Raw genomic sequence first — 16290 nt, 5'->3', positions numbered from 1 at the left:
CTGAAGGGTCTTCTGAAGGGTCTTCTGAAGGGTCTTCTGAAGGGTCTTCTGAAGGGTCTTCTGAAGGGTCTTCTGAAGGGTCTTCTGAAGGGTCTTCTGAAGGGTCTTCTGAAGGGTCTTCTGAAGGGTCTTCTGAAGGGTCTTCTGAAGGGTCTTCTGAAGGGTCTTCTGAAGGGTCTTCTGAAGGGTCTTCTGAAGGGTCTTCTGAAGGGTCTTCTGAAGGGTCTTCTGAAGGGTCTTCTGAAGGGTCTTCTGAAGGGTCTTCTGAAGGGTCTTCTGAAGGGTCTTCTGAAGGGTCTTCTGAAGGGTCTTCTGAAGGGTCTTCTGAAGGGTCTTCTGAAGGGTCTTCTGAAGGGTCTTCTGAAGGGTCTTCTGAAGGGTCTTCTGAAGGGTCTTCTGAAGGGTCTTCTGAAGGGTCTTCTGAAGGGTCTTCTGAAGGGTCTTCTGAAGGGTCTTCTGAAGGGTCTTCTGAAGGGTCTTCTGAAGGGTCTTCTGAAGGGTCTTCTGAAGGGTCTTCTGAAGGGTCTTCTGAAGGGTCTTCTGAAGGGTCTTCTGAAGGGTCTTCTGAAGGGTCTTCTGAAGGGTCTTCTGAAGGGTCTTCTGAAGGGTCTTCTGAAGGGTCTTCTGAAGGGTCTTCTGAAGGGTCTTCTGAAGGGTCTTCTGAAGGGTCTTCTGAAGGGTCTTCTGAAGGGTCTTCTGAAGGGTCTTCTGAAGGGTCTTCTGAAGGGTCTTCTGAAGGGTCTTCTGAAGGGTCTTCTGAAGGGTCTTCTGAAGGGTCTTCTGAAGGGTCTTCTGAAGGGTCTTCTGAAGGGTCTTCTGAAGGGTCTTCTGAAGGGTCTTCTGAAGGGTCTTTTGAAGGGTCTTCTGAAGGGTCTTTTGAAGGGTCTTCTGAAGGGTCTTTTGAAGGGTCTTCTGAAGGGTCTTCTGAAGGGTCTTCTGAAGGGTCTTCTGAAGGGTCTTCTGAAGGGTCTTCTGAAGGGTCTTCTGAAGGGTCTTCTGAAGGGTCTTCTGAAGGGTCTTCTGAAGGGTCTTCTGAAGGGTCTTCTGAAGGGTCTTCTGAAGGGTCTTCTGAAGGGTCTTCTGAAGGGTCTTCTGAAGGGTCTTCTGAAGGGTCTTCTGAAGGGTCTTCTGAAGGGTCTTCTGAAGGGTCTTCTGAAGGGTCTTCTGAAGGGTCTTCTGAAGGGTCTTCTGAAGGGTCTTCTGAAGGGTCTTCTGAAGGGTCTTCTGAAGGGTCTTCTGAAGGGTCTTCTGAAGGGTCTTCTGAAGGGTCTTCTGAAGGGTCTTCTGAAGGGTCTTCTGAAGGGTCTTCTGAAGGGTCTTCTGAAGGGTCTTCTGAAGGGTCTTCTGAAGGGTCTTCTGAAGGGTCTTCTGAAGGGTCTTCTGAAGGGTCTTCTGAAGGGTCTTCTGAAGGGTCTTCTGAAGGGTCTTCTGAAGGGTCTTCTGAAGGGTCTTCTGAAGGGTCTTCTGAAGGGTCTTCTGAAGGGTCTTCTGAAGGGTCTTCTGAAGACAACAATCAGGTTTTAGGCACTTATACCGTTTTGGCTCCAAGGGCCTCGTTTGAAAATGTTCTTACTCATTTGATAATGGTGCTGTTGAAAAACATGTAGATTCAAATTGATATAACAAAGCCTGTTAAAAATTTTACCGGGTATGGCGAAAAAGACACAGTGGTTTGAAAGTTCAAAATGAAACATGTAACTAACAAATTCTTTTAAATTGAGTTCTTTGACTCATTAGCTCTAAGATAGTCTGATAAAAAAAAACCAGAGCAGCAATCAGAACTCATAGAACTAAGGAAAAATAAAAAAAAATCAAATTGTTTAGTGTTTTTCGATATCAAATTCTATATCAAGCAAATTTCTATCAAAAAAAATTCTGTCAAGAAATTTTCAATAAAAAAATATTATCTTTTGTATAACTGGCATACTATCAGGCCCATTACTTAAAAATTTATATTAAATTAATCTCTCCTACTGTATTCTTCAATCCTTCTTAGTTTTCGTTCCGGAAAATTTTGACAAATATTTAAGAGCAAGGTAAAGATTGAAACCAACCTGTTACACCACCAATCGAGCTTGTGTTTTGCAAACAAATTTTCCCTCTGCACTCAATCTCAATTCAGCTGAAACCTGGGTTGGATGGAACGAAAAACAAAAAAACCGGAACCCGATTTCAATTCCCCATCAACTATTGATCGATTCCAAATTGAATCCTCCACACCGGCGGGCACAGTTACCCCGAAGCAATGAATCTTCATCGTCGGATGGAGGGATGCAAAAATTCTGGAAAAAGGGGGCATCAATAAACGGACAAAAATGGAAGCAAGGAGAAAATGTCAACTTTGGCACGATTCCGACCCATCCGAGAAATTCTAACACCGAAAATGGAAGGATGAGTATCGTTTGAGGAGCTACGAAATCGGGTCTCCCGTAATCGAGTCCTCCTCCTTCGAGTGATTCCAACATCCAAAAAATTCCAACACTTGATCGGTTACATTTTTGCGGCAAGGCGAGGGCGTTGGAGCAACTCAATTTTTTTTCCTGTGGTCGGATTATTGTGAGCCAGCTTCAGAGTCATCCCAGAAGAAGAAGAAGAAGTGGGACTCAGTTCCCAGCTTAATGTGTTTTGACATGGAAAATGTGACTTTGTATGTTTGTAGCCCTAAGGGAGATGGATCGAAAAAGGGTTGAAAAAAGAGGAAAGGAAGAAGGGTATTGATGGATCGTTGTCACAGCTCAGTCTCGTTCATGGCAAGGAAAATAGGCAGGAAATGAATATTGCCAAGCTCCTCTGAAGGAAGGACGATGATGATGGCGAACACCGATTGATTGGAAGTTGATTTTGTTCGAAGGCAATATTCCGAAAGCGCCAGGCCCGGAGCTAAAGGGTTGAGCTACGGATCAATGAAAAAAGGAAAGGCGAATTTGGGAACATGTACAGAGGGGAGGTTGGTGTGATAAATTTTCCCTCCTTCATGTTTACAGAAAAGATAAAGTTCCGATACAAAGCCAATCTGCATACATTGATTGACTGATATCGATAATGGCAGTACAAAATGGTTATCCGGCTTGCCTTCCGGCATTTTTCTTTTCAACTCTTTTTTTCGTTAGAAAAAAAAAACAATTGATTCGAAATCAATGTAAATGTTTTCAAATTTCCATCAAAAAATATCTACGAAAATATTCCAACTGAAACCAAGCTTTAATTTATTCTTTCAATCCATCAACTTGGACCCGAAAATTTCAAAACTCAAAAAAAAAAAACGCCCGAAGGTATGCTGTCACCACATCCTCTAAAATAAAGCAGAAACCTTCCACCGGTTGGTTCATGTTCAAACAAACGGGAGAAGTTTGTCAATATTTGTCCGGGAGGAATTACAATTTTGTCTTCATTCCCAGTCGCAGGGACACCATCATGGGGTTTGGTTTTCGGAGAAAATTTAACACTGAGCGATTGTGTGCCAGTTTTCCTTGTCATTTTGGAACCCACTCAGAACTTGGGGAGCAACTTTTGAGTGAGTTCCCTCCCCGGGGGGGGGGGGGGGGGGGGGGGCTGAAAATGGAAACATAATATTCCAAACAGTCGTGGTTTGAGGGAAAATAGTTTTGCCGAAAATTAACACCTACTACTTTAAACCGAGACCGGTTCCAGTTTTCGGGACAGGGAAATGAGACATTTGTGCCCAACCAAGCCGAGATGGTAGCGAACTTTGTGATCCCCTAAACACAAAGTTGACGACGACACTATAATGGCAATTTGTTGACAGAGTTTCAATTTTTCTCATTTCACCCATCATCTTTCCCGGGACATGGGTTTGCTCGAGTTATGATGCCTCAAATTACAGACGAATATTTGTGGATGTTTGGTTGGCAAACCAATCACGAGTTCTTGTCGAGGAGGTTTCCAGTTAAATTCAAGCAACAGCGCCTTGAGTTATACTATAAATTTCGATGTTGTTTATGTGTGCACTAGAACATTAATTTTGAAATGCAAAGAAATCGACAAAGGTATACATGAGAATTAGACTGCCCCAAATTTGTATGGGAAATGTAAAACCTGTGAAATGTTATGCGCTGCAGGTTTAAATTGATCCTAGGCCTAGTACAAGATCTCATGCCAAATTTGGGCCAGATCGGATCACGTTTAGGGGTCGCTCAACGAGCCTAAAGTTTGTATGGGATTTTGAGACATTTTGTTCGGGAGAAACATGAAAAACCAGTTTTTCATCAATAACTTTGGTTCCCGTCGGCAGATTTCTTTCAAAAACGGGTTTTCTTAAAGCCTAAATTATGAAAAATATTTCATCCGAAGACTGCATTTCAATTAGAGTTAAGATAAGAAAGTTATAAGGCTTCAAAAATGGGTTAACTTTTTTAAGGATGGTATTCATCACTGTTAATGAGTCGAGGCGGTCGAACATATTGACGCCGCATTAACAGTGCTGAATACCACCGTTAAAAAAGTTAGCCCATTTTTGAAGCCTTATAACTTTCTTATCTTAACTTTTATCGAGATGCAGTCTTTGCATGAAATATTTGTCATAATTTAGGCTTTAAGAAAACCCGTTTTTGAAAGAAATCGGCCGACGGGAACCAAAGTTATTGATGAAAAACTGGTTTTTCATGTTTCTCCCGAACAAAATGTCTCAAAATCCCATACAAACTTTAGGCTCGTTGAGCGACCCCTAAACGTGATCCGTTCTGGCCCAAATTTGGCATGAGATCTTGTACTAGGCTAAGGATCAATTTTAGCCTGCAGCGTATAACTTTTTCAAAAGTCGGGTCATTTGGGGCACTCTAATGAGAATCCTAAAAATTTATTGAAGGTAACAATATGGGAAAATTAACTGACAGAATTCATCAATAGGGGAGCATGGGGATACATGATCCTTTTTCTTATTTTAATCATATCTTTTTGGGAAAATTCCGTTAAACAAAAAATAACTGAAAAAAAATTAATTATTGAAAAGATATTCGTGCTTTCACAATAACCAATGATTACGATCCATTGAGAAAAAAAAGCATTTTTGGACTCTTGGGATGAATTATACCCATAAGCCCATAACACAAATTTTGGAAAACTTCGTCTTGATAAAAAGAAGAGTTTGCTTTAACTTGATAATTTGGCATTACGAAGTTCACATAATATTTCAACGATTGAGGTATTGAAATGAAAATTTTTATTTTACTATTTTTTTATGTGTATAACATTTTTAAGTGATAAAAAGGATCTTTAAACCCCTTTTTTCTAATTTTGCAAACAAATTTCAATAACTCGATAAATCAGAATTCTTGTTTTGTTCTATTAGACAAGTTTTCTAGAACATTTGTTATTGTAAGACATCCCGGTTTCGAAATACAGCGAAGGAATCTAGTATCCCAGGGATCAAGTTTACTCAAAACTATTTTAAAAATTTACAAACATTGCGGATGTCCAATTTAAATTGACTTCAGCAGACAATTTATACGATCTTTGCACTATGCAGTTGGAATTGCGATTCACAACACCATTGTAAACTATTAAATTTGTCATTTCTCTGACGATTTCATGTTTGATTTCATCATAGGATGGAGACGATAGAAAAAGGAGATGTCCATGTTAACTTTTTAATGTATTAACAATAATTGTGTTACTTAACATCGGATCGAGACGAGAATTCATTCGCGGGAATTTTTCATGGACGGAAGGTCTAAACCTGATTTCGAATTTGGTATCAGTCGACTTAGAATTTGTTCATGTCAACTGTTGATTCATTATTATGAAATTTGTACGCGGGTCTTCTTTTCTAGACATGCAAAAGGGTCATTCATAAATACTCTTTAATATGTTATGCATTATTGTTGCAAAAAGGCCTCCAAATACAATAGAGGAGAGTGGGGATACCTGATCCCCTTTTCTTTTTTTCACCATATCTTTTTGGAAAAATTCAGCAACTCGCACTCTTTTACATTTTCTGACAACGTGTAACTTCAAGTTTCTATGCTCCTAATATTAAAACGATACTTGAACCCGTAGATGAACTAGAAGCATTTTCGTGGGAGTAAAAAAATTGCGATATTTTTGATGTTAAGGGAGACTTGATCCTTTATTCTGGAAGCCCTTATCCATGGAAAAAATCAAACAAAACCCCAAGATAGAATGTTAATTGACTATTTTGGTCATGTTTGTCTATAATCTATAATTGTCAGAAAAAAATTCTATAGCTTATTCTCGACTCTTAAGACATTGCATATTTACTTACGGGCGCAATTTTTTATAAACAAGAGAAAACCAATTATTTTAGCCATTTTCTTCAGATAAATTATGGATGAATATTAGCTATTGGATAAATATTAGTAATCTCGTAATCAGCAACGACCACGATCCATTGAGAAGAAGAATAAACCGGGATCTTTTGTACCCAAATATTAGGGATCAATTGTACCCATAATCAACATTTTAGAAAACATTTTCTGAAAAAAAGTTGGGAGTATTCCATCGCTTTGAAAATATTGTATTTTGAAGTTAATTTAACACTCGAAAGATTGATGTATTGAAATTAATATTTTTGTTATAGTATTTCCATGTTATGAACATTTTAAAATGATGAAAAAAGATCTTCACGTCACATTTTGTGAAATTTTTCAAACAAAGTTCAATAACCCAAAAGCTTATTTTGTTAAAATTTTTTGAGCTTCAACCATTGCTGTTTTGTTCCATTTGGCACATTTTTCTAGGACATTTGATCTTTGTACGACATTCCAGATTGGAGAGTTAGCTAAGGAATCAAGTATCCCCAGGGATCAAGTATCCTCATTCTCCCCTAACCATTCAAACACAAACTCCTCATCACATGTCAAAAGTTAATGCAAAACGGATTTTATTCAAAATCAGTACTTTATAAATTGGGAAACGATATTTTTCTATAAAGGTTCGCAGGAAGCATTTTTTTCCCAAAATCTATTATTTCCAATTTGAAATAACCTATATCAGATTACTTTTCAGGTGAAAACATAAATTTGTGTGCTCTCTGTTTGCGCAGTTACAACTATTTTTTCAAAATCTCTACTCTTTTTGCAGTCTTTAGCAAACTCGTTGCAATAGAATGTTTCAGAATTATCAATAAAAAAAAACAGTAGAAATAGATTTCGCAATTCAAAACCAATATTGGATCACCGTTATGACATAGAAAAAAAACTGAAATGCAAATTTAGTCTTAGACCTAAGGTAGGAATCCCAGACATTATTAGAGAAGATAAGCAATATGGACCCTGCTGTCCAAAGACTTTTGAAAAGTAGATTTTTTTTAAAAATAACTTAATTAAGGAAATTTTATGGAACATTGATATGAAAGAAACATTCATCAGTGAATTCAATTTATAAAGGCAAAGAATTACATCAAAATTAGCATGGAATGAACATATTTTCAGTAACTTTCAAACTTTGCCATTTTAACCAGCTTTTTAGTTCTCGCAACTAATAATTTTAATCATATTTATAGTTAAAATTCATTTAACTTACGAAGGCAGCCCAATTTGAAAACTTTTCTCTTTTTTAAAGTTAAAACTTTCTGATTTGCTTCCAAAGTTTCCAATGTTGATACGCATGGTTTTGAAACATTTTTGTGATAAAAAAAAATTTAAATAAGATTCCAAATTCTAAATGAAGATTTAGTTTTTCTTTTTAAAATAAGAATTTATTTTGGGAAAACTATGGTATGAATTTCAAATCGTAATAGAAAAGCCTTAATATTTATGATTATCGTGTAAGAATCAGATTCAAATAAAAATCTTTTTTTAAATAAGGCTCATGTTCATTAGATTTTTTTTTAAATATTTGTTAATTGCAGTTCAGTATTCAACAGGGCCGGATTAAGCCTTCGGGGGGCCCGGTGTAATTTTTTCCGGGGGGCCCCTATCATTTTTTTTCATATGCCATCCCAGAGAAAACATATATTTTTAAAAATATGGAGACATTGGAAACGTATATTCAGTACGTTTCCAGAATATCCGGTTTTATACGTGCATGATTCTATATTGAATTTTGAAAATCTCTGAAGAAAGCCTCGTGTTTGCCAGAAATAACAGTTAAAAATCAGAAAAATAAATGGAAATAAAGACAAATTACAAACAGATACAGATAAATGAGTTCAAGAGTAAAATTTGAAACCGAATTTTCGTCAGAACCACAATTTTGTTTTTTTTTTTTTTTTTTTTTTTTTTTATTTCTTAACGTTTATTAGGCCTTTAACTTATAAAAAGTAATTATGTGCCGAGGGTCATTTTTTATTAAACGATTTGGAAAGTGGTAAGAAAGGAAATAGGAAGTGGAAGGATATGAGGGGAAGGGGTTATTTGGGTATCTCTGGTGGTCGCACCTGCTGCATGCTCCGTGTCACGATTGATCGAGAAGATGTATTTTTTTTAACCATATCTTCAGCGACAACTTCTCCTGTCGAAGTTGTTGGAAGAGAGGTTGGAAGGGGGGTCCGTTTCCGAGGCGGGGAATCTGCATCCAAACTGATGCCATCAGTTTGAAAAGATTGTGGTGTTGCTGGAGTGTGCGTTCTTTTCTGGTTCAAGCTCGTCTGTTGGTTTGGTGCTTCTTTTTGTTGGAGTTGTTGCTGTTGTGTTGTGTTCTGGGTAGTCTGTTGGTTCTGGCTCGTTTTTACTACATGTGCGTAGCTGGTTGAGTTGCTGCTCGTGTGTACTATTCTTCGGGCTTCGTTGATTGGAACGTTTTTATCTGTGCTGAGTTTGAGTGCTGCAGATTCTGCTGTCCAAATGGGGCACTTTCTGTCCAAGGGGGAATGACCTGGTGATTTGCAATTTCCACAAAAGGGTTCGACACGGCAGTTAGCACTTTCGTGAGTTTCAGAACAATTTTTGCAAGCCAACTGATTCTTGCAACGGCTTTTAGGGTGGCCGTACTGCAAGCATTGTCGGCATAACAGAGGCTGCGAATAGTAAATGCGCGTGCGAACTCGAAGGAGACCGAAATTTATAAATTCCGGAATGATGGTGCTGTTGATTGTAAGAATTAGCGTTGATGTACCTATGATTCCTGCTGGGGTTTTTTTGGTTATGCGGCGAACATCGATTATTTTTTGAGGCGCTAGTTCTTCCAACAAAAGTTTGTCATCCATTCCATCAACTTCTCGACAGGTGACCACTAATTTCCGCTGGTTTAAACTAGGATGACGACCTATGACAATCGGTGTACCATCCAGTAGAGTTGATAATGTTGTCAGCTTTCTTCCTTGGTCCTTGTTCCTTATCTTGAGCACGTACCATTTTCGAGATTTATCGTAAAAGGCGCCCTCAATTTTACCCGCAAAGTTCTCGATGGAACGTCCAATCAAGAACGGGTTTTTTGGAAGTTCTTTAGCTTTACCTTGAAGCGTTAGGTAATATAACCGACCGTGCAAATTTTGGGGATCCATCCATTCCGGAATGGTCCGGTTTGGATGGTCACCCGGTGATGGGCTCATCACCGCGCGCTGCACAACACTTTATCGAAAAAAAAAAATTCGCTGCCTTTTGATCGATGATCGAGAGTGGAACACGTCCGACATCGACGAAGGCTAAGAGGGAACGCACAATTTTGTGTGTATGAAGAATAAGATTCTCATCAGATCAAATATTACATAAACAACAGAAACTTTTGTCGAATAGATTTCTATAAGTGGCCAAATGTTCAAGACACAGAATCATAAATCTGGAAGTAAATAAGATTAGAATCATATTCATAGTTATCACTTAACAAAATTTGGAATTCAATTATGAGTAAATTTTTATGATCAATAATAATTTGAGATTGATCAACTATAAAATAACATGGTTACAGAATAATTTTAGAATAAAAGTGCAAATTTCAACAGCGATCGAAAAAATTACAGTAATTTTGCATTTTTCATCTTTTGCATTCTTACAAAGTGGATGGGAAAAATATTTCAAATTGAAAAAATAATGATTGGTTTAAAATTGTTTAAAAAATTCCATGATTGGTTTAAAATTCTTTTAAAAATAATAAAATATTCTAGAATAACTCCTAGTGAGTGACTCAAAGAATATTTTTTTTCATAGTTTTCATCGGACAAAAAAAGCAAACTATGATCTGGCTTAAATAAAAAACAAACTGGTCTAAATTTCCTTCAGTTATCTTTAAATTGTTTGTTTTTTGTAGTTTTAAAAACTATTCGAACGTTTTTGACAAGTTTCGATAAAAAATGAAAATATGAGGTGTTTGGTGCTGGTCACTTTGTAGTATTTTTTTTTTTTCGAATGATCGCTGGATTTGATTTGTTCGAATTTTGAGTAAAACAATTCAAAACCAAATGCCCAGATTTGTCTAGGTTTTGAAAATATTTGTACTGATTTGCCCAACCAACAAAAATGTGGGAAAAAATCTGCAATTCTGGTTCTAGGGGGTCCCCTTAACTTATATTATAATGAAACTGTTAGAAATATGATTTCACTGGAACCTCCTTACTTATTATATTTTACGTTTTAATTCTAGTTTTCTCGTTTCAATTCTTGTTTGGATAGATTTCTAAAGCTTTAAGCAGTATGTTTAAAGAAATGTTATACTTTTTTCCTCAGGGAGAGGGGGAAGCCTTGAGCAATTGCCCCTTTAACCCCCCCCCCCCCCCTTATCCGGCCTTGATATTTAAGAACTGGGGTATAATGATTCAGTAAATGATTTCAAATAGAAGCTCTGAATTCAAAAATTCGATTTCTTTAAAAACATTTAGAAAATTGATATGAAATGTTTAGATAAATATAAATAATTTGAATCTCGATCAGGAATTATTATTGAGATTGAACCGTTTCATGATGAAGGCCATTTTTTTCTGTCATATTTTTACTCAAAAAATAAATTTTTAAAAAAATTTAAAATGGTAATCTAGATTTGTATAAGGAATCATTAAGTACATAATAGGAACCTTACTTTCATTGATGGTTGAAATCTTTAAAATTGCTAAAAAAAATCTGGTGAATTGAGCTTAATTGCTTTGAACATAGAATAATTATTATCAGGAAACCTTAAATTTCTTTTGAAAAAATCTTGTTTCTATGCTCAATCAAATCAAATTTTTGTAATTTTTGTTATTTCTGTCATTTTTGTCGTTTTTGTCATTTTTGTCATTTTTGTCATTTTCGTAATTTTTGTCATTTTTGTCATTTTTGTCATTTTTGTCATTTTTGTCATTTTTGTCATTTTTGTCATTTTTGTCATTTTTGTCGTTTTTGTCATTTTTGTCATTTTTGTCTGTTTTGTAATTTTTGTAATTTTTGTCATTTTTGTCATTTTTGTCATTTTTGTCATTTTTGACATATTTATCATTTTTGTTATTTTTGTCATTTTTGTCATTTTTGTCATTTTTGTCATTTTTGTCATTTTTGTCATTTTTGTCATTTTTGTCATTTTTGTCAATTTTGTAATTTTTGTCGTTTTTGTCATTTTTGTCATTTTTGTCATTTTTGTCATTTTTGTCATTTTTGTCATTTTTGTCATTTTTGTCATTTTTGTCATTTTTGTCATTTTTGTCATTTTTGTCATTTTTGTCATTTTTGTCATTTTTGTCATTTTTGTCATTTTTGTCATTTTTGTCATTTTTGTCATTTTTGTCATTTTTGTCATTTTTGTCATTATTGTCATTTTTGTCATTTTTGTCATTTTTGTCATTTTTGTCATTTTTGTCATTTTTTTCATTTTTGTCATTTTTGTCATTTTTGTCATTTTTGTCATTTTTGTCATTTTTGTCATTTTTGTCATTTTTGTCATTTTTGTCATTTTTGTCATTTTTGTCATTTTTGTCATTTTTGTCATTTTTGTCATTTTTGTCATTTTTGTCATTTTTGTCATTTTTGTCATTTTTGTCATTTTTGTCATTTTTGTCATTTTTGTCATTTTTGTCATTTTTGTCATTTTTGTCATTTTTGTCATTTTTGTCATTTTTGTCATTTTTGTCATTTTTGTCATTTTTGTCATTTTTGTCATTTTTGTCATTTTTGTCATTTTTGTCATTTTTGTCATTTTTGTCATTTTTGTCATTTTTGTCATTTTTGTCATTTTTGTCATTTTTGTCATTTTTGTCATTTTTGTCATTTTTGTCATTTTTGTCATTTTTGTCATTTTTGTCATTTTTGTCATTTTTGTCATTTTTGTCATTTTTGTCATTTTTGTCATTTTTGTCATTTTTGTCATTTTTGTCATTTTTGTCATTTTTGTCATTTTTGTCATTTTTGTCATTTTTGTCATTTTTGTCATTTTTGTCATTTTTGTCATTTTTGTCATTTTTGTCATTTTTGTCATTTTTGTCATTTTTGTCATTTTTGTCATTTTTGTCATTTTTGTCATTTTTGTCATTTTTGTCATTTTTGTCATTTTTGTCATTTTTGTCATTTTTGTCATTTTTGTCATTTTTGTCATTTTTGTCATTTTTGTCATTTTTGTCATTTTTGTCATTTTTGTCATTTTTGTCATTTTTGTCATTTTTGTCATTTTTGTCATTTTTGTCATTTTTGTCATTTTTGTCATTTTTGTCATTTTTGTCATTTTTGTCATTTTTGTCATTTTTGTCATTTTTGTCATTTTTGTCATTTTTGTCATTTTTGTCATTTTTGTCATTTTTGTCATTTTTGTCATTTTTGTCATTTTTGTCATTTTTGTCATTTTTGTCATTTTTGTCATTTTTGTCATTTTTGTCATTTTTGTCATTTTTGTCATTTTTGTCATTTTTGTCATTTTTGTCATTTTTGTCATTTTTGTCATTTTTGTCATTTTTGTCATTTTTGTCATTTTTGTCATTTTTGTCATTTTTGTCATTTTTATAATTTTTTCAAGATTTTTGTCGGTTTTGCAATGTTTTCAACTGTTGGTACCTAAGTTTTTTTTTGTTTTTGATGTATGTTGGTTAGTAACTTCTTCAGTGATCAATGATTGATATCACACTAAACTGATTATTCCCAAAACTCATAGCGCCATGTCCCGTAAACTAGAACTGATACACAAAATCTGACTAAAAGAGCAAGTTCAGGACGCAAAAATGTGCTTATGTTTCAAATTTACCACTGGGAAATAAATCTTTCCCATTATATATCGCGTATTTTCTCCAAAGGCAATAGCTTTGGACATTCGAAATATTTTTTTGAGATTTTTGATCAACTGGATTGGATTTTATAATTTAATCAATTCTTTCACTGATACTGCATCTAACTCACCCAGACAATTATAATTGAAATTTAAATTAGAAACTCAGCTTTAGATTTAAAGAAGAAAACCCTGAGTCTGAAAGTTTGGTTGTTTTAATTACAATTTTTGAAGACAAATATTGAAGACTCATTTGCAAACCTGCAAAATTTGGAAAATCAACAACCCCCCCCCCCCCCCCCCCCCCCTTCCTTCCCATGTCTAGGACCGCACCTCATGCAGAGACTGGGGGTTGGGGTTAATAACAGCGTACATACAAATCCCTTCTGCATCATTTATGCTCGTTGTTGGGTCTTGATTTCATAACAGAAAATCAAACAGCTTTTTCTCTTTCGTTCCGTTAGTGAAAATGTGATTTTTATCCTTTATTGATGTTAATTCGTCACTTCTGATTGCTTGTGATCAGAAAACGAAATTCTCAGTGATGCTTTTCCAGATCCACAATTCGAACATAGAATGTTTAATTGAATTTTGTACACAACTTTCAACAGGTTTATTTTTGGATAGGTCAACAAGAAAAGACTGCATGAAAAACAAAAAAAAACCTTTCTAAAACTAACCAGGAAATGATTGTGTTCAATGCTAAACAGACAACAACAAGCACTACTACTACAAGTTACACCGTCGAACAAATTACCGATGTTAGTGAAAAACTACATGTTTAAAATGTTTTGTTATCGAAAGTAAAGCGTGAACTAACACAAGCTAATGTCTGGGGAAAAGTGCTACGTATACCGTTTAAAAGTGACCCCGAAAAAAAGTGAGTAAAATGCTGCAAATTATCGGGATGCAACCTCTCTAGACTCCTAGACTCGAAACGTCAAAGCGTCGCCGTCGCCGTCGCCGCCGTGGACCCCGACGAGGCCGAGGAAACGCTCCTGGCCGCCGCCTTTGCGTCCCCGCCCCAAGCTATGCAGCTGATGACGCTGAACTCGCTGCTCATGTTCGACATCGTGTTCATATTCTTCCTGTTTCTGGTGGGCGTCACCTGTCTGGTATACTATTTGCCGCCGCCGGCCCTCAGCAGCAGTAGAGCCGCCCACAAGATGGCCGCCGCGACTTCCGGCGGCTGTTCGTCCTCTTCTTCTTCGTCGTCGTCGTCCGGTTACACGACCACTTGCACCGGGGAAAAAGTTCGCTTCCGGCGGTACAGCGTCGGATCGCTGCTGAGTGCGGCGGACGTCGCGATCGGCAATCATCGGTTCCACAATCCGCTCGAGGACGACCGGGAGCTGCTGGCCGAGTGCACCGGCATCAGCCTGGAGGAGATTCTAAGTCTGAGGGAGGGCTCACCGCTGCTGGGAGGAGGGGCCCTGCCGCCGCCACCCATGTGTGCCTGCTGCGTGGGTCATCTGGAACAGCCGCCAATTTTGGTGCCGCAGCCGCAGCTCCATCTGGTGCAGAATCCGCAAAACTTTTTGCACGATGACGAGAATGAGGCGGGGGAGGGAGAGTTTGAGGGGGTGCTGGTGGTATCACAGCAGCGAGGACTTGGGGAGGGAAGTGTTGTGGGAGTGCAAGAAGTGGGATGTGATGATCCATCGCCGGTGGACTTTGTGCAGATTGAGATCGAGAAAACGATGACGTCGGCCGCCGTCGATCCGGTGCCTCCGTGCTGCTACGTCCGGGCCAAGGATATTGACATCCGGGAGTGTCACGGGCCCATCCATGATGTGTAGAGGTAAGTTTGAACTGATAATCTTCACAGATTAGGTAATTTAATGAACAAAAGGTTTGAACGGAGCCTTCGGTTTCAACATCGCTTCTTGAAGCTTGGCTCCCGTAAACTTTCCAACTATGAGTTCTGCTATCACAGCGAAAAATGCTAGCCCACTTCCGATAGCCAGGATCAGAAAGGCGCCCTGAAAGTGTTCCAAAGTCAGAGAACGAACTTCGACAGATCTTTCCTGGTTCGAAGCCATCGATGCGCTCTGAGTCATGGCGTAGAAAACCCGTTCCACTGCAACGAAATAGCCAGCCTCCACCATGGACCTAAAAAATGATTTCTCAAAACAATATTTCAAAAACAAAAATGGAAACATCTAACAAACCGAATTTTCTTATTGATGTGATCCCGCAGCGGCAGACCCTTCTTCATGATCATCTGCACAAAGCTGCGGGCCACCAGCTCATGCAGCTGGTAGAACCGGGTGGCTCGAATCTGATGGGCGGCCGAATATTGGAGGTACATTCTGAAATTTCCAAAAAACAACCATTTTTTTCGATAACAATGATTGAAAAAGATTTTGAATTCCCTTTGAATTTTGAACACACCTATTGCCCATGGTAGCGAACGATCCATGCTCCAGACGGCTCAAGCAGGACTCAGCAGTGCACTCAATTCTTCGTTTTAAAATTTCGTCAATTTCGCTACTGTTGAGGCGCTCCAGGTGAATCTAAAACAAAAGCAAAAAAAAGGAAATAATGTTCCATTATTTCTTAGGTATCTGCTTTTCTAACAGAAAACAAATGAATGTAACTCTTCCAGTCATCCGCTTCCAGATGATTCTCGGTTTCGACTCCTGGCAGGATCCAGCCTAAGTTTTTAATGATAGATTAAGCGAATTGAGAGGACAGGCGAGTTGAGAGGTGAGCCTTAGCTACTGATGTGAATTTCAAGCTGTTCTTTCAATACGCTTGGAATTATTACAAATAACTGAAGCTGTCACTCAACTTGCCCTTCGATTTCAAGCTGTCCTCTCGACTCAAATGATTTCTCATTTAAAGTTTAAGCCGTCCTCTCAACTCACCCTTCGATTTCAAGCTGTTCTCTCAATTTGCTTGTTTTTTTCATCGATTAATCAGGCTGTCCTCTCAACCCATCTTTTGATTTCAGGTTGTCCTCTCGACTCGCTTATTTTTTCATTAAATACTCAAGCTGTCTTCTCAACTCGCCTTCTGATTCCAAGCTGTCCTCTCGAATCGCTTCATTTCTTATCAATAACTGAGGCTGTCCTCTCGACTCGCCTTCCGATTTTAAGCTGTCATCTCGACTCGCTAGATTTCTCATTAGGCCGTCCTCTCAACTCGCCTTTCGAATTCAAGCTGTCTCCTTAACTCGCTTGTATTCTCAATAATTACTCAGGCCGTCCACTC

General features: G+C 36.9%; 2 protein-coding genes across 3 annotated transcripts in view; one reads left to right on the top strand and one right to left on the bottom strand.

Annotated features, from left to right (window-relative positions):
* The window catches only part of LOC129748529 (uncharacterized), a 443948-nt gene that overhangs the window by 176703 nt on the left and 250955 nt on the right, over positions 1–16290 (top strand). Inside the window, exon 1 of one of the 2 annotated variants that reach the window (XM_055743192.1) lies at positions 14736–14875. The exons of the other annotated variant lie outside the window; for it this stretch is intronic. The gene's annotated coding sequence lies outside the window, so the exon portion shown is untranslated. Of the gene's footprint in view, positions 1–14735; positions 14876–16290 lie in introns of those variants that run through there. 2 annotated transcript variants of the gene reach the window in all.
* Positions 14912–16290, bottom strand: part of LOC129748543 (uncharacterized) — a 54490-nt gene continuing 53111 nt past the window's right edge. The window contains exons 6-8 of the mRNA XM_055743200.1: positions 15469–15590; positions 15246–15386; positions 14912–15186 (exon numbers count right to left, since the gene is read on the bottom strand). Coding sequence (XP_055599175.1) covers positions 14913–15186; positions 15246–15386; positions 15469–15590 — 537 coding nt within the window. The 3' untranslated portion in view covers position 14912. The remainder of the gene's footprint in view (positions 15187–15245; positions 15387–15468; positions 15591–16290) is intronic.

The sequence above is a fragment of the Uranotaenia lowii genome, chromosome 1 (genome assembly GCF_029784155.1).
Source record: "Uranotaenia lowii strain MFRU-FL chromosome 1, ASM2978415v1, whole genome shotgun sequence".
In the NCBI taxonomy this organism is placed as follows: domain Eukaryota; kingdom Metazoa; phylum Arthropoda; class Insecta; order Diptera; family Culicidae; genus Uranotaenia; species Uranotaenia lowii.
This window is presented reverse-complemented; position numbering and strand designations above follow the sequence as displayed.